This window comes from Euphorbia lathyris, chromosome 9, assembly GCF_963576675.1.
Source record: "Euphorbia lathyris chromosome 9, ddEupLath1.1, whole genome shotgun sequence".
Taxonomy (NCBI): Eukaryota; Viridiplantae; Streptophyta; class Magnoliopsida; order Malpighiales; family Euphorbiaceae; genus Euphorbia; species Euphorbia lathyris.
In genome coordinates, this window is record NC_088918.1 from 58,722,577 (window position 1) to 58,741,436 (window position 18,860).

At 30.0% G+C, this 18,860-nt stretch overlaps 1 protein-coding gene across 1 annotated transcript; it reads right to left on the bottom strand.

Annotated features, from left to right (window-relative positions):
- Positions 1 to 2,750: 2,750 nt before the first annotated feature.
- Positions 2,751 to 15,817, bottom strand: LOC136206367 (cation/H(+) antiporter 20-like). The gene is made up of 4 exons (XM_065997393.1): positions 15,611 to 15,817; positions 12,606 to 13,631; positions 7,098 to 7,907; positions 2,751 to 3,397 (listed from the first exon to the last, which is right to left on the bottom strand). The coding sequence occupies exons 1-4, from the start codon at positions 15,797 to 15,799 to the stop codon at positions 3,104 to 3,106; spliced, it is 2,319 nt and encodes a 772-aa protein (XP_065853465.1). The 5' UTR covers positions 15,800 to 15,817; the 3' UTR covers positions 2,751 to 3,103.
- Positions 15,818 to 18,860: the final 3,043 nt, after the last annotated feature.

Here is an 18,860-nt window from a genome sequence, read left to right on the forward strand (position 1 = left end):
CGAAGATAATCGTAAAAACTTCATAGCCTTTCTCACCAATTTCCCAAAAATATTGGTATCTGAGTAAGGCATTCATTCAGATGCACCAATTTGTATAATTGTTCTTTGTAAGTTGAGGAAGTGAGAAGAAATTTGAATTTCCATCCATTTTTTTATATATTATCTCAAACATTCAATTTAAGTAAATAAAATTCTCACAACTCTCAAAACCCTAGATTTCGATACCACTTTGTTAGAGGTGGGCGAATAAATAATTGTATAGATAAATATATTCAGAATTTTTATTTTACAAAATCATAAGTATACAAAGCTTTTTTCTTACAATACTATAATAGACAAAAAAATATCAGCTCTTTATATAGAGTTTTCAATGACACTGCTGGTGGAAAAAAAAATATTATTTGTAACGGAAAAAATCATGGGTTTTTAACGGAAAAAACCATTACAATTTTCGGTGTTACAAATAAATTTCTAGCAGGCTTACGACCATTAAAATTACATAACTTTTGGTATTTTGGTCTATATATTTTAATTTTTTATTATTTGGTGCATTATATAATATATTTGAGCTTATAAAATGCACTAAAGAATAAAAAACTAAACCTAAAGACTAAAATCACAAACAATAATATATGATACAAAGTGAAAACTGAATATCATAGAAATATTAAATAGACAAACATGCATATCATATTATTATTTTTAACCTTTATCTAACCATATATATGAATCAAATTAAACAAAATCATCAAATAGTCATATTATCCTTGAATACGTGTATACTCTTATTTTAAACAACAAATTATAAATATGTCTCCAAATCGAGTTGATTGGTTGACATTATCAACTATGACTTCACTCTCCAAAATGATTAACAACAAAGTTTAGGATTAAGACGTAAAAGATGCCTTTTGTGTTGATAAAAAAAAGAGATGATCAAGTGAATGATGGAGTCTAGCAAACCTCATATGCGGTAAAAAAGTATCATGTTCGTTTCAATTTTATGTTTAGTATTACATTAAAATTATATGAATAATAAAACAAGAATTAAATTTGATTCGTAATTTAAAACACCAACTGGTGGACTTGATTTAACATCTTGATTTTCTTTGCAAACTATAATTTTAAATTTAGTTTGATTGTCTTAATCACTTCAAACACACAAACATCACAAATTTCCAAATGATTATTTTCCACGACATATCGTAACTACAAATTTTCTCCCGTTTTTTTCACTCATATTACCCTGTTCTTTCTTGATATATTTCTTGAAAAAGATAGTTGATATCATCTGCGGAAATAATAAAGGAAAAAATGACACAAAAGGAGGACTTGATTCTTAATATAAAAAAATCACCAATAAATTATCTCAAAAATCGAACCCAAACAGAAAACAAATTATGGTCAGACTGTATTCTTAATACTCATGTTCAAATTATCCTCCTCGGAAGTTGCATCTATTATAACAATATAATTTATCCTCTAATCTTCAAAAAATTTGAAATAAAAGTAAAATAACACACACACACACTAAAATACATATCCATGGAAACCACGAAGTCGAAACAAAAAATGAAACGAGAAACCCTATTCGGAAAAATGTGAACTTACAAACATAATTTTCGACAAGGATAATTCTGACAAATAATGATTAATTCTCAAGACGCCTCCTTTTTTCTCTTCGCCATTACCCAAATATTATCAATAAGAACAAAATATTATATATATATATATATATATATATATATATATATATATATATATATATATATATATATATATATTGCGGAAACACATTGAAAATATATATATGAAGGAAAAGTTAGAAGGTCTAATCGTAGTTATTGGGAATGTTATGCTTATTAGAAAGGATAGAAGTGTGGAATTCCAATATATAGTGAATGGAATCACATAAAATATACGGAAAATAAAATAGAGTGAATTTTTAAAAATATTCATTTTAGCGTGTGTTAAATTTATCTATTTGTAGCGAGTCTAAATAACATGTTACAAATACTTTAATAATTTTGTATTGACCAAGCTATTTGTAACAAGCATGGTCTATTAATTAAAAAACTATTATTTGTCATGTGCTAAATAAAGTCTATTACAAATAGTCTAGTGAACTTGATTTGACTAGACTATATGTAGTGTTCTTCCGTAATGAACAATACTAATAAGTGTATCATAATGAGGTGCACCAAACTGCGTTACCAATATGACATTACTAATGAAATTTTTTCTACTAGTTCACTAAATGACAAATTTTAAAACCACTTATTTTTTTTATCATCAATTTCTATCACAATTTCTAACTATTATTGGCTGACATGCCTAACACACACCACATACCTCAATTCACAGTCTTTTTTTAATATTCTTTTATTAATTTCTTTCTACAAAGGTCTCTTCATGCATGTAAAATTATTGTAAGCACCCAACGCTCACAAGTACCCCACTTATACAAGATATTGCAAGCACGAGGTGCTTATAATAAAACCCTCATCATGCACACACAACATACATATATTATATCCCATATATCATTATTACATGTGATCTCTTACTCTTTTTTTATGTAATAACTAAAACTAAGTTTAATCTTTCAACATACTTGTCATACAAATGTTTTAAGTAATAAATTAGAATTAATAGGTAATTCATATCAAGTACCTAACACTACTTGAGAGTCAAAGTAGTTATAATCATACACAAACTTCAGTTTGAAATATTACAAAATACTAGCTAGATTAGCATTTATATATTACAATACATAATCTTTTATTCATGTTTTTGCTTATTTTGATCAATAAACTAAAAGAAAGACTAACTCAAGTATATAGATCATATAACAAAGAGAAATATATTAATCATATATGCTGAAATATTTTCTGAAAATGATAGTTTAAACTATTACTAAAATCAAACTTCCGTTGCTACTAGATGAGCTTGAGCTGTCGCAAAAAACACAATTCCTCTTTTACTAAATGAACTATGATTGGTTACTGAAGAAATTTTGTTTGTATTCAACACTATATATGGTAAATCCTTATTTATGACACTAGAGGAATTGTGCATTATTTATATTATGTAGATGTCAGTTTTATGCGGTTGTCAGAGTAGCACCACTGGAGGATTTGTTATGTTGGATGACAAGCAATGAGGATTTGATGTTACATTCCGATGAAACTAAAATCCCACCTATATTCCCTAACTCGGGATAATGATTAATCTCAACTACTTTATTACCTCGTTTTCCTACTATTAAAAGATCAAAACTCATATCTTCCCCTATTTTTACCACTTCTTCTTTTATGTTTTTCACATCCTTCTCTACATACTCTACCATTCCATTCCACTTTCTTCTGAACTCTTCTATTTCTGCTTCATCCATTTCCTGCGTGTATAATATCAAAACTGTATTAATTTCAATTCAATTAATATAATGCATTATCATAAGCTTCAATTTGGCTCCTGAACTTGTGCAATGTTATTTAATTTGCTCCAAAATAAAGTTTGTGTACACGTTAATTTTGTAAAGTTAACTTAAAGTGACATGTTAACATATAATTCATTATTTATTTACACACGACTTTTCTAAAATGATCAAATTAATAATTAATTTGTTTAAAAAATTTATACTAGATTAGATGACAAGTTTTATTGTATATCTAGCGCATCATATCATCCATATATCAAGCCAATAATTTAATGTCATGCAATCCATAATTTAATGTTACATAATATATTTTAGAATTTAGAGTTCATATTTTAGGTTTTATGTAGATGGATATGGTATTAATGATCAATAATGACTTATTGAAACTCTTTAGAACTTAAAATGAATCTACATATCTAGAAACTACATTATTAAGTTACATCATTGACAATATATATTGTGTGGCTGTGATTTATTATATACATTTTGTAGTTATAATTTGTTTGTTTATTAACCAACATACAACTAGTATAAATAGAAATATGATGTATTTGTGAGTAATGGAGTGAGCATCAAATAAAAGAGATGTGTGCTAAGTGTGTGAGTTTAATAAGAGTGAAACATAGTAAAGGCCTTCTCTGTATTAGTTTAGTGAGCTATAATTGTGAGTGAGCATATAGTAATTAAATTATTGTATAAAATTTTTAATTTAATAAAACAAATTTTGTTTAATTTAGTATTTCATATTCAACAAGTGGTATCAAAGTAGACGGTCAGGGACCGGTTAGCAACTGCTAAGAAGTTCATGATTTGGGATCTTGATTGTACGAGGTATTGCTAGAGCGTAGTCTATGACTCAGATTATTAGTGTATGACCAAACTTACTTAGTTGATCAAGTGAGATAATCAAGTCATCATGGTTGATATGGCTACCTCAGTAAGAACTCTGGAAAAGGCTTAATGACAATAATTGCAGTGCTTAGAGTGCTCATATGAAATTTTACCTGCTCGATCAAAATTTATAAGAGATTGTTGGAGGAAATAACACAACACCTCCAACTCAATAAAATGATCTTAAAAAGTGGAAGGTCGAGATTAGTAAAGCAATGTATATTTTATCGATCTCGGTGGAGGACGGTATGCTACAACGTATCAAGGACGTAAAACCCCCTAAGGAAGCATGAGACATTCTTGTCAGATTATTTGCAAGAATAAATGATGTCAAACTCCAATATCTCGAGAATGATTTATTGTCAATCTCGCAACAAGATATGACAGTGAGTGAATATTTTACTAAAATTAAAACTTTATGTAAAGAAATTTCAAAATTGGATCCTGAAATAAAATAATTGATACAAGAATTAGGATAATCATATTCCATGGTTGCGTCTCGAATTTAACGCGCTTGTTACAATAACCCATAGGTGCGTTAAAGAGCCAAATTTAAATGAATTAGAAAATATATTGGCTAATCAAGATGTTGTAGACAAGAAAATTTCTAAAGTCTTGGTTAAGGATTTAATAATGAAAACAAAAAGGATCCAAAAATCGTGAGATCGAGAAATGGTGGAAGGTTCAAACAACAAGGATGGCAGAAACGACCACAATTAGGGAATCAGAAACAATGGAGAGCTCACCACAACAATAAACAAGTGGGTGAGAAGGCACATTAGCACAAGAATAATAAATACTATAACTATGGCAAAAGATGTCATTATATTCGAAGAGTACCTGTATAAGAAAGCAGAAGGAGATGTTGCAACATCCACACACTCCAAAGATGAAAGCAAAGAAGAATGAGATTTCCATATTTCATGTGCTATTGTAGAACCAATGACATGTCATTCAATCATGCCATATAAAGTAAATGAAAAGCATGAGTATGCACATGTTGTTAGGCAACAAAAGGAGGGGGAACTAGTGAGGCGACCGGGTTCCCTTTAACTCATTGGTTCTATATGGATCATTGAAAATTTAGGTGGTGATGAGCAACCACTTGAGAGGCCATCCAATAAAGAAGAGGATGGGGGAGATTCCTAAAAGGATCCATAGACATCGTGTGAGTTGCTACCATCCAATGGAGATATGGAGCGTAAACAACAAGAAATAATTGAGATGATACCATCCAAGAGAGTGATGGAGCTTAGATCATCACTAACCAGAAAAAGGTTCCCACAAAAAGGGAAGGTGGACTCTAAGCCAACAAGTAATGGTTGTCACCTAAGGAGAGGGTGGAGTCTAGGCCAATAGAGATGTCCAAAGTGCAGCAGCCATATGGTAAAGTGGAACGTAGGAGGACATAGCTAAAGGTGGGCTTGTTGTGTCTAGGAAATGTAAATCAGGTGTTTACAACCAACAAAATTTCACCGAGATGGCAAGCATTGTAGAGATGGTGTTGTTGGAAGCTCTAGTCAAGAGCTTGAATGAATTGGCTAAGCTAGAGAAGGCTTGTCAATAATGGTTAAAGGGCCGAAGAAAACCAACGAAAAGATGTTGCAAACATAGGTCAAGGTGACATAGACCGAATGAGAACAATAAAAAGCAATGTCGCAAATCCTAACATGGAGACCAAATACTAAATATGCTAATGCAACAATAACCGAAAAGGTTGAAACAAATGAGCCGTTAAAGCATGAAGAAGCATCTTCAAGCAAGGAGTGGAAAAGAGTTATGAAAAAAAATTAGCATCTTGAAATGGCTAGTAAGTACGAAATATTAAAAGTCAATGTTGAATGGGAGTATTAATAATCAACAATTACTTATTGGAATTCTCTATATCTAGAAACTACATGATTAAGTTGTATTACCGACATTATACATTGTGAGGTTATGACTTTTTATATATACATACTGTGGTTATATATTTGTTAACGGACATACAACTAGTGTAAATATGAATGTGATTTGTGTGTGAATTATAAATGGAGAGTAGAAAATCAAAGAGACGTGTCAAGTGTGCGGGTGTTTAATTAGAGTAAAAAATAGCAAATGCCTCTCTACATTAGTTTAGTAAGCTATATATAAAATTGTGAGTGAATATATAGTAATTAAATTATTGTATAAAATTTTCAATTTAATAAAATAAATTTCGTTCAATTTAATTTTTCCCTCCAACATTTGAAACCCCCCAAAAAGGAACCTTCTAATGTTGTTGTGAAAATTTAGTTTTCCTCTTCTTATACGAAAAGTGATCAATATTGCTTCCATAATAGAAATTTTAATTCAATTTTTTCATGGAAGAAATCCTAACTCGAATATACTATTTTTCAAGTAAATACTTATAAAAATTACACAAAATTTCTCAGAAAATGATAAATTAATTTAACATAAGATTCTTATCATGGAAGCAATATTAAACCATTTTGTACAATTAAAGTAAAATTGACCTTTCTGAATAGGAAAATTGGAAAGAAAATCTGTTGTTTCGAATCCTCTGTCTCCTACCCTATTCGTCTTATAAAAAAATGCCAACTTTTTCTTGTGTGGGTCTTTTTAAGTTTCTAACCCATATAATATATTATTTTAATTAAATAGGGATGACTTTTTGTGAGAATGGCACGAGGGATTCGGGACAATAGATTTTCTTCCACGAAGTTGATAATCTTCTTGAAATAATAATAATAATAATAATAATAATAATAATAATAAAGTTTGTTACCTTGTCTTCACGATGAGTTGAGTGACTCTTGCAATTTAGTCCTCCTTCCTTACAAAATCTCACTAAAGTGATAGAAATACCTTGATTTTCAGCCATCCAACCACTCACATCCATCGCCTGACGATCATCCGGCCCTCCGAAGAACAACACACAAACCCTTCTAATCGTTGTATGATTACATCGTTGATCCATATATCCAGGGTCCACAAGTAGAGCAACAGAACAAGGTGAAGTATCAAGAACATTCTGGTAAACATCTCTCCACCCATTTTCATTATCCTGCTTCTGAAACATCAATACAATCATCGAAACCCATTTATCCTCCGCCAAATGACAAATATCCTCGTGCATTGTAGATAATGCCGAAACAGAAGTAGAATGACGAACTTTGATTTGGGAATTACATGCCTCAAATGCAGCTGCGATTTGATCATCAGAGGATGAGTGATCTCGAGAGAAGCGTTTGATGAAAGGGAACCCATTTTTTCGAGTTCGTTGAACCATGAGGATTGAGGATGAGCGATCTGTGAGTTCAACTAGGCGTATTGCGTAGAGTTTGAGTGGCGATCGATTGGGAGTAGTTGTGATGGATTCAATGAGATTAACGAGAGATGGTACATTTGTAGGTCCGTTGATACAAGCGATGATTCGAGTTGTTTCTTTTGATTTTCCAGTGATTGAAGATGGTCGGAGGTTTACTCTGAAAATACGGCGGGATGGTTTGTAGATGGCCATAACTATTGGAGTTGTCATGAAGGTAGTGAAGAGAGCCATCAATACTAGTATTGCAAACATCTCATCGTTTAGAACCTGTTTCAAAATCAATATTAGATAGATGTTGCTTTAAAGAGTGTCAAAACTTAACACATCATACTGAAATATAACATTGTATTAATTTAATCATCCACATTATTCTTGGCAACTTTTGTTAAAAAATGGTCCAATAGTAAACAATTTTAAAACTTGGCATAATGGTCCCACAAATCATTACTTTATATATAATTTATTTTGATTATAAATATTGTCAACCAATAGTGAAAGGAGATAGACTCTTCAAAAAGGTGCACCAATAATAATCAAGTAAATCACTCTTTTTTATATTAAAATTTTTTTGGCAACTTTGAAGCAAATTTGCCAAAAATTGGGAACCTTCATTGACACCCACTACTACTCCAATAGTAAGCACCATTTGAAAGTTGCCAAACTCAATGCCACATCAGCTGACACTCTTTTAAGCATACTCTATTGGATATGCTCTTATTATAACATTAATTAGATATTAACGATATAATAATTTTCCTGTCACACTAAAATCTAACCGAAAATTATAATATAAAATGAAGTGAACCAATTTAACTAAAAGTTTTAGGGTAATTAATTTATTAGTCCCTATATTTTGATAAAACACACTGTTTAGTCCCTGTATTTTCAAAAACACATGATAACATCCCTAACTTTTTTCTCGATGAACTGTTTAGTCCCTAACGTTTTTCTCGGTGAACTGTTTAGTCCCTGCCGTTAGACTCTTATGAAGATTTTGTTAGTCAATTTAGATTTGCGTTCTTCCTTTTCTTTTCTTTAAACTCTAATGCATTTGAAATCAACTTTGAGTGTTCTTTTTCTTGATTTTCTTCTTAATTGTTCAAATTTGTAAGCATTGGGTCTTTTCTTTTTCTTGTTCTCCATACAAATAGTTTCTTCTTCTAAATTGGATTTCCTCTTCTAAAGTTTGAAGGTAAATAATAAAGGGTAATTTAGTCATTTCCGAAGTCATAAACGGTAAAAAATCTAACAAACAGACAAAAGGACTAAACAGTTCGCTGAGAAAAAGGTTAGAGACCTTACCATGTGTTTTTAAAAATACAGGGACTAAACAGTGTGTTTTGTCAAAATATAGGAACTAATAAATTAATTACCCAAAGTTTTATAATAATCTTACAAGAAAGTCTGCTTTTTCTATACGTTAAGACTCGAACTTGAGATTTAACTTAAGTGACTTGAGGTCTTAACCATTCAAGCCAACCTTAATTGATAGCTCAATACGCACTTAATTCTCCACTCACATTTAGGAAACAAAAAGAGTGGGACAACAAAACCCTAGCCACTAAAAAAACTTTTAATTTCTTCCTTTAGATTTTGGGGTTTTTTTTTCAACTTTTAGGCAGAAGATAAGTAACTTATTTATTTTACTTTTCTTTCTCTTTATTGGATAATTTTTTTATTAACTATTACTATGGTAGGTTTGATAGTTTCTCATTTATTTCGAATTTTTTTTTTTTTTTTTTTTTTTTTTTTTTGTATTTCTCCATATATGAGTGATCATCATTTGTCTTCTTATATGAGTTGTTGTGATATATCTCTCTACATGAGCATTATCATGTATTCCATTATGAAAAAACAAAATAATTTTGTCTAATATCATATAAATCTAACTCATTGAAAGATCATGGAGTCCTTCCTTGAGAAAAAAACTATGAAATTGATTCTGAGTAGATGTGTTTCTCGTCGTTGTGCCAAAAACAATTTCAAATACTGTCTACTATTGTTCTATCACGATCTACGATATTAAATCTACTCTGATATACTTTTGAATTGTAATTTTTTAATTATTTATATCGTACTTATTATTATTATTAAATGATCTAATTATGCGACTATTATCTCCTCCATCGTAAGTATAATATACTAATTAAGCCACTTTACGCCCATAATTCTCTTGTAACTCTATCGGTTGGTCATACTCTATAATATAGTAGTAGTAGTAGTAAAAGGTAAACTAAAGAATAATCCCATGATTTAATTTATATATTTTCCATGATTGCGAAATCTAATATGCAGTCTTCCATTTCAAATATTTAGGATAATATATCATAAAAGAATGAATAATCCCAATAAAATAAAAAGAATAATATATATAGGTCATCAAATCATAAGCATACTATACTATACTATTGCCCACCAGCAGAAAGAATTATGCATGTGAAGATTAGTTCCAATGCGTAATTGAAGGTTAAAGCTGAGAAAGTTGTAAGGGAATTTATTCTTATTAGGATCAAACTTTTAAGATTCGAATATAATCTTGCAAATCAAGGACAAACAAAATCATCTTTACTCAAATATTTACAAGTTAATTTATGGAATATATATACCAAAAAGAAAAATCTTACAAGTATTAGTTTAGTGGTAAAGTAAATATGATTCTAAATTAGTGGTGTAAAGTTAATTCTCTTACTACACAAATTTTAGTTAAATCCAAGAGCCAACTTATTTTAAACTGGTTTTTAAAAGTATATTTAATTGTTCGGATTCATTACACCCAATTTATCATAGAATTTCTTGTTGATATAGTTAGTCGTCCTATTCTGACAACTATAGTTAGAACTTATTAAATCGGTTCAAAGTTGATAATGAACTTTTTTTTTTTTTTTATGTCTCTCACAATTTATATTTTTCTTTCTATATATTAGATATCAAAATTAAAACTTATTGTAAGTGATTTGACACTTTTACCATTATCATTTTAAGTTAATTTCATATAAACGACAGAATTTGATGGAGCAATCCAATTTAGAGATTTAGATGGTGTTTGTTTCATCTTTTCGGATGAGCGTTTAGCGTTTCACTCCAAACCGCATTAAAAATATAGCGTTTGGTTAGGTTTATATAACCGCAGCGTTTAACATTTTTTCTGGAAACTGCAGCGTTTTGGAGCGTTTCATGAAAAGCTCCTATTTGAAGCTTTTCATAAACAGCTGTTTGCAGTTAGTTGTTATTGACATAATTATCCTTCTTATTTCCATAAAATATGTGTATTCTTTAACGTTATTTATATTTCTACAACATAATTACCGGAAAACAAGATTTTGTTGCGTTCAATAAATTTTTTATTTTTTATATAGATTATTTTTTATTAATGTGTAACACATTTTTTATTTTATAATAGGATAAGGTGCAAAAATATCCTAATATTGTCTTTTGTACAAGTTGGACAAAAAAAATTCTATTAAATCACAAAAAAAATATCTTTTTTAGAACTACTGGTATGTGCAATTGGTAATAAGAAATAAAATATCTATGTTTTCTAATAATATCTGAAATCGATCCAACTTGCCAATGTTAGAGGTAAAATTGCTCTTAACTACCAGCGTTATTGGTAAAATTTCATCATTTTATATATTAAGAATAAAATTATTTCTTCTTACCAAAAAAAAAAAAAGAATAAAATTATTTCTAGTTGTAAACGTTATGTGCATTTTTTCACATTTTTCCTTTTATAATTTCATCGTTGATTAATTTAAAACATGTCCATTTTAGACATTTTAAATCCGAATAGCAACAGTTCAATATAATTTTACCAAACATTAGTAATTAAACAGCTAATAACAAACAGCTAACAGCAATCGCAACAGTTATTAGCTAACAGATGAATCAAACAGGTAGAGATGACAAACTACAATTAAGCTTTCTTGACAAGTTTTTGATATGTTATGATAACAGTAAACAAATGCATCTATTGTATCTTGGAAAGTCAATTATATCTTTAACATATTTTAGAACATAATTTTCATCATTTTGGCCTTAAATCAATTTTACTGTTTTTCAAAAAAAAAAAAATATATATATATATATATTACAAATTATTTACTAAATCAGAATTTATTAATAATTTTGGTTAATATTCACTAGAAAATTATTAAAATTAAAGGCTCGTTTGTTTTACCTACTGTTTGTTGTTTACTGTTACGGTTTGCTATTTATTGTTGTTGTTTACTGTTGCTATTACGGTTTGCTGTTGGAAAAAACTGCTTTTCCAAAAAGCAGAGATTCTCTGCTTTTGTAAAATGGTGCTTTTCGGGTGTAAAATGCAAACAAGAGGTCACTAAACAAACACCTAATGCTGCTTTTCAGATGTAAATGGCAAACAGGAGACAGGGCCGATCTTGACAATTTAGGGACCCTAGGCAAAATAAGTAATATGGACCTCTTAAAGTGTAAAAGTTAGACATGTCTTTTAAAAAAAAATTTATCATCGGGCTTTCAGAAATAAATAGGCCCCCCTATATAAATTTTATCACTATTTATATTAAAAAAAATTAATTTTCATATATATATAAAAGGCTAGAATTTTTTTTTGGCCCCCTCCGACCTTGGGCCTGGGCCGTCACACCCCGAGCCTATGCCCAGAGCCGGCCCTGATAGGAGATAACTAACCAAACACCTAAAACTCTTCCTTTTAAAATGAAAAGACAAACATAAGCATGAAAATGAGCAACCAAACACCCCTAAATTTAGCAAAACAGTAAAAAAAAATATATTGTATGTCAAATGAACTAATTTATGCAAAACTAAGAATTTAATGACATGTAGCGTAGTAACTAACAAAGGTGCAATATCTATGTAGGAATTTGGACCCTAAAAAGTTAATTCTTTATACAAAAATCTAGACAGTATACTAAAATTTGTCATATTGCACGATAAATTAAGAGAAATAATATACTAAAAACCGACCTTTTTCTCCTTGCCAATAATAAGAACAATGAGCTCCACTAATCCTTTGGTATTCATCAAAACTCCAAGGGCCAATGATTCCCTCACGGGAATCATACACATCATCGCCACCGCAAACGTCCCCAGGATTTTCCCGGCAGAAGCCGTGGATATAACTAGAACTAAAAGCCCCCAAGCTTCAGCCCCTTGAATCTTCGCAACATCTGTTTTCAATCCACTCGACGCAAAGTAAAGCGGAAGAAGCAATCCAGAAACAAAATCTTCTATCCTTTTAATCAATCTACCGGCGAATTCCCCTCCTTTCGGAATCGTCAAACCGAACACAAATGCACCAAATATCGCATGAATCCCTAAAATATCAGTCATCAATCCTGCTAACATAACTCCGGCCAGTGTTAGACATATATAACCTTCCTTCACAACATCTTGCTCCGGCGAGCATTTCCGAGCAACCCATTTCATCATCGGCTGCACAATGATCAGCATAAAAGCAACAAAACCAATTCCAGAAATCAAAACCCATAGAGAAATTAACGGGCTCTTGGATCCAGATCCAGATCCGTTTCCTGCAAGTGCAATTGCGAGAGCCAGCATGATCCAGGCAGCTACGTCGTTGATTGCGGCGGCTGCCATGGCGGTTTGGCCCATTTGAGTTGTGAGAAGTTTAAGTTCTGCTAGAATGCGAGCAAGGACGGGGAATGCTGTAATAGAGAGAGCAACTATAAGGAACATTAGATACTGACTGTAACCGACTTTTTCTTCGCCGTCAATTGCTTTTCGGAGAATGAAGGATACTCCGACTCCGAAGACGATTGGGAGGGATATTCCGGCGAGTGCTATGGTAAATGCTTTTTTGCCGCTTTGGCGAATAGAGACTAAATCAAGCTCAAGACCAACAAGGAAAAGAAAGAAAAGAAGTCCGAAACTAGCTATGGATTCAAGGATCGGAGTGCTCCATGAAGGGAATATTAAATGTAAGAATTCTTTGTTCCGGCCAAGAGCCGATGGTCCAAGTAAAATTCCACCCTGAAATCAAACAACAAATCTATTATATTACAGTGGTAATCTACTATTTGTTTGTTTGTTGTTACTAGTTTTTTTTAGGATATTTGTTGTTATTAGTGTTAATTTCAAATAAAATGGATTTTTTTATAAATGGGTATCTCACTGGCCATTTGGATTGACTTTACCCAATTTAATAAGGATTTAACCGTGGAAATTTTCAAAAATTAAATGATATTTTAAACAATTTTTATTTTTTAACTTTCTAAATGTTTTTTTAGGAGAGAGAAAGTTAATGTTTAAAAATAAAAAACTCCAAAAATAGTGATTTTAAAAAATAAATAATGTGATTCCATAGTAAATATAAGGGATAATTACTAATCTGACTCAATCAAGGATTCCAATTTACATATCTAACCCACCTTGTCTCAAAGTTACCAAATTAGACACTTTCACCCATTTTGGACAAAACTAACCTTAGTTCTATTCGATCAATCGATCGATCTACTCCTTCTTTTCTTCTTCTTCTTCTTCTTCCGCTTCATACGCTTCTTCTTCTTCTTCTCCGTTTCAACTTCTTCTTCGGTTCATCTTCTTCAATTTCTGATACCAATCGATAGCGATTTTTGAGATTTTTGACATATTATGTTCAATTTCCCGTACAAATGGTATATTTTTAGCTTATACGCTTGCTTTTCTCGTTGGTTTTGCCTCTTTCTTCATCTGTAATGGTATCGTTTCAATTTCCTCTATTTTCCATAATTTTTTTCCATTTTTCTCCATTATTGTCGCATTTGTGACGAATTGTCGCATTTCGTCACAAATGCGACAAGAATTATCGCATTCGTCGCAAATGCGACAAGAGTTGTCGCATTTGCTACGAAATGCGACAACTCTTGTCGCATTTGTGACGAAATGCGACAATTCGTCACAAATGCGACAATAATGGAGAAAAATGGAAAAAAATTATGGAAAATAGAGGAAATTGAAACGATACCATTACAGATGAAGAAAGAGGCAAAACCAACGAGAAAAGCAAGCGTATAAGCTAAAAATATACCATTTGTACGGGAAATTGAACATAATATGTCAAAAATCTCAAAAATCGCTAACGATTGGTATCAAAAATTGAAGAAGATGAACCGAAAAAGAAGTTGAAATGGAGAAGAAGAACAACAAGAAGAAGAACAACAACAACAAGAAGAAGAAGAAGAAGCGGAAGAAGAAGAAGAAGAAGAAGAAGAAGAAGAAGAAGAAGAAGAAGAAGAAGAAGAAGAAGAAGAAGATCGATCGATTGATCGAATAGAACTAAGGTTAGTTTTGTCCAAAATGGGTGAAAGTGTCTAATTTGGTAACTTTGGGGCAAGGTGGACTAGATATGTAAATTGGGGTCCTTGATTGAGTCAGATTAGTAATTATCCCTAAATATAATACAAGAGAACCTTAATTCTTAAAAATTTTCATTTTAAAGTCGTTATGGACGATTTAGCAAATTTAACTCAAAATGGCTAAAGATGCCAACCACAATGTTTGTTTTGTAACAAAAAACTTAGAGAGACTCATCTGCAAAAACGTGAAATCACAAGAGTTTTATTTGAAATTAACTCTTGTTACTATTAACTCGCAGATATTAATTATTTCAAAAATTCTACAATAATCCTAACATAAAACATCAGTCTAATCCAATAATATAAGATCATATGTATACATTTATTTCTTAACACCAATCGTATGCATCCATTTTTTTACTAGTCATATTAGATGTTCCCCATTATGTTTGATAAAACAAGGAAAACTAAATGAAAATTATTATCCGTTTATTTTTTTTAGCAATTTTTGTTTTTACAATCCGAGTAGTGGAGTAAAACTATTTTATTAGATTTTAGAAGAAAAATTAGCTAATAATTCGAAATAACAACAAACAAATAACTAATTAATTTCAATTTTAGATTAAATATGATGAATAGAACGAATAGAAATGAATTAGAAGATGAAGAACATACAAGGATTTCAGCGATGACTCTAGGTTGACGAAGAGGCTTAAGAAGGAAGGCAAGGAAGCGAGTGGTAAAAAGGACAAGAACTATTTGGATTAACAGCAATGGAAAGGCATAGTTTAAGGGATTTTCACCTTCCCATACTCCATCTGAAGTTGTTTTCACTGTGGTTAAGTTTACTTCTACCACACCCATTTTTATCCTTTGTTTCAGGGGTAGTAAAACAAGTGATTTGAGAGGGTGGATGAGTCCATGCATATTTATACAAGAATGTCCATCTCTTTATATTCATTATTTAGTGGCAGTCCTTTTACTTCTTTAATTATGCCTCCGGATTCTTTTTTATTTTAAATAATTTCATATTTCTCTAGTAGTTTGTTTAGGAAGTCGATGGAAAAATTCAACTATGGTCCCGGTCCATTGGACCTTACCAATAGAAAAATAACAATTGTCTATTTTCTTTCATTACAATTTACACCAATCATCTTCCAATGAGATAACATGATTCTCTTTTTAATTGGTTGGGTCTATTACACCCGGTCTACTGTAGAAATTCTCGAAGTTCGATGTTACAATTAAATAGTCATACAGTCTTTCAAATTTTTTGATAATACATAATTAAAAATGATTTTGTTTAAAAACATTAATATTAAATTTACATAGTTTTATACGTTTGATCTAAATCTACCATTCACTTGAAACGTTAAGATTAAATTTGAACTTTATCACTAAAAAACACAGGCATATATCTATTAAAAAATACAACAATGGAAAAAATTGAACATAACTCATTTTAAAAACAAGTTTGTATATAGCCGACACCAACAAAAAAATTCAAAATAGAAAGATTCCACAATTGGAAATATCAAAAGAAAAAGAATAAAACCATATGTATGAAATTTGAAAAGAATTCCGGAACATTTGATAAAAATCTTTCGTTGCAAAATATCAATTGGAACAAATCTCTACTATTCATGTCTTTTTAAATATCAATTAAGGTTGGTGAGAGGGGAGAGGCGGAATATACACGAATGTAATAAGGTAATTAGGTAATTAAAAAAACATATTCTATTCGGGTCAAATACATGAATATCATAATTAAGTACAAAATTATAACTGAGTCATATCACCAAACTTAATTCTTAATATGTCATTATTTTCTATATATTATAATTTTATACCATAATTTAAAGAATTTAAACTCCACTTCATAAATTATAAACTCTAGAAAATATATTTTAGACTTCTAATTTATAAATTTTAATCCTTAAAATATATTAAAAGTACTGATTTTACTAGTTTGACATAATCCAAAATTATGACTTAATATAGTTGTAAATAAATTTTAAAAAATGAATTTTGTATAATTTTTCCTATTCTAAAACCCTGAAACCCATAAACGAAATATGGGCCTTTAGATTTAAAAAGTAAGTTGGACTCGAATCCGAATCCTAGTGTACCCATACAATAAACTTTAATTTTGAAAGCATTTATATATGCATCTAATCACTGTCTCAGTTCTCGAACTGGTTAAAATAATTTAGGCTCGTTTGGTTCGACGAATAGAGGGGGAATAGAATAGCCTATTCTTAAAGAATAGCTATTTTAACCTTTGGTTGATTTTTTTTTATGGAATAGTTATTCCATGGAATCCCTATTCCTTTATTTCATGGAATAGCTATTGTTCAATTTAGGTTAGAAATAGTCTATTCCTAATATTATATTTTTGTAATTTACAAAATTATTCTCCATTAAATCCTCAATCTTCTCTCTAATCACTTTCCCAAATCTTATAAATTTTAGTCAATCCATAATTTATATCATATAAAACGTGAAAAATGGAAAAATGACGAAAACGTTAAAAAATGTAAAAATACGAAAAATATGAAACACGAAAAATGTGAAAATGTTACAAACACGAGAATATGCAAAAAATAAAATACGCGAAAAACATGAAAACGTGAACAAATGCGAAAAACATGAAGACACAAAAAAAAGCAAACACACGAAAAATACAAAATAGGAATAGCGCGAAAAAGTGACAAAACACGAAATATTAAAAAACGTGAAAAATAAAAACACGAAAATGCGAAAAAATACGAAAAAATACGAAAAATGCTAAAACACAAAAACGTGACAATATGTGAAAAACATGAAAATGCGAAAAACGCAAACAAAACACGAAAACGTTAAAAACAAAAAAATATGAAAAAATACGAAAAACATGGAAAAACGTGAATAACACGAAAAAGTAACAAAATACGAACAATACAAAAATGCGAAAAAAAAATAAAAAAGGGAAAACCGAAAAACTAAAACGTGAAAAATCGAAAAAATGCAAAATAAAACACAATAACATGACAAAACGTGAAAAATACGAAAACGTGAACAAACAGAAAAAACAAGAAAACTTGGGAAACACGGAAAAACATAAAAAAAACGTTACAAACGCATTTTTCGTGTTTTTAACACCTTTTCATGTTTTCGTGTTTTTCAATTTTTTCACGTTTTTCATTTTTTTTCACATTTTCGTGTTTTCCACTTTTTTCATGTTTTTGTGTTTTTTACGGTTTGCATATTTTTTTTGTGTTTTTTCATATTTTGCGTGTGTGTTTTTTTTTGTGTTAACACGTTTATATGTTTTCGTGTTTTCACCCTTTTCCACTTTTATCTCATTTTTTCTTTTGTTTTTGTGTTTTTAATGTTTTTTTTTGCGCTTTTACATTTTTTTTACCTCTCTTTTTTCGTGTTTTTACAATTTTTCCGTTTTCATATTCTTATTGTTTTTTCGTTTTTAATGTATTTTTCGTGTTTTTTTCGTCTTTCGTGTTTCCCATTTTTCTATTTTTTTATATATTTTTTAAAATAATATATATTAAATATTTGAACAATTTATAGTAAAAAATTAAAATTTTAAAATAAATAAGAAATTACATTTGAGGATAATATTGTCTTTTTAATAAAAAAATTATCTATTCCATTCTACCTTATTCCATCAACCAAACATAGGAATAGTAATTCCTAAGAATTTCTATTTCATTCTTTGCTATTCTATTCCTTTGGAATAACCATTCTATTCAATTCCATTCTGTTCCGCGAACCAAACGGGATAAAATTAAAACTAAATTTTTTATTATGAAAATAAAAGTAAGCTAAATTTGTTCCTATGGCAACAAAATTAAACATGTGTATATATTGTTTAGGGTTTAAAATTTATGAATTGTAATTTGGAATTTTTTAAATTAAGATATAAAAT

Coding starts and splice junctions, on each gene's coding strand:
- LOC136206367 (XM_065997393.1), bottom strand. CDS start 15,799: ATGGGTGTGGTAGAAGTAAACTTAACCACAGTGAAAACAACTTCAGAT. Junction 13,632..15,610: donor GAGTCATCGCTGAAATCCTT/GTATGTTCTTCA, acceptor GTTTGATTTCAG/GGTGGAATTTTACTTGGACC. Junction 3,398..7,097: donor CAACTCATCGTGAAGACAAG/GTAACAAACTTT, acceptor TTATACACGCAG/GAAATGGATGAAGCAGAAAT.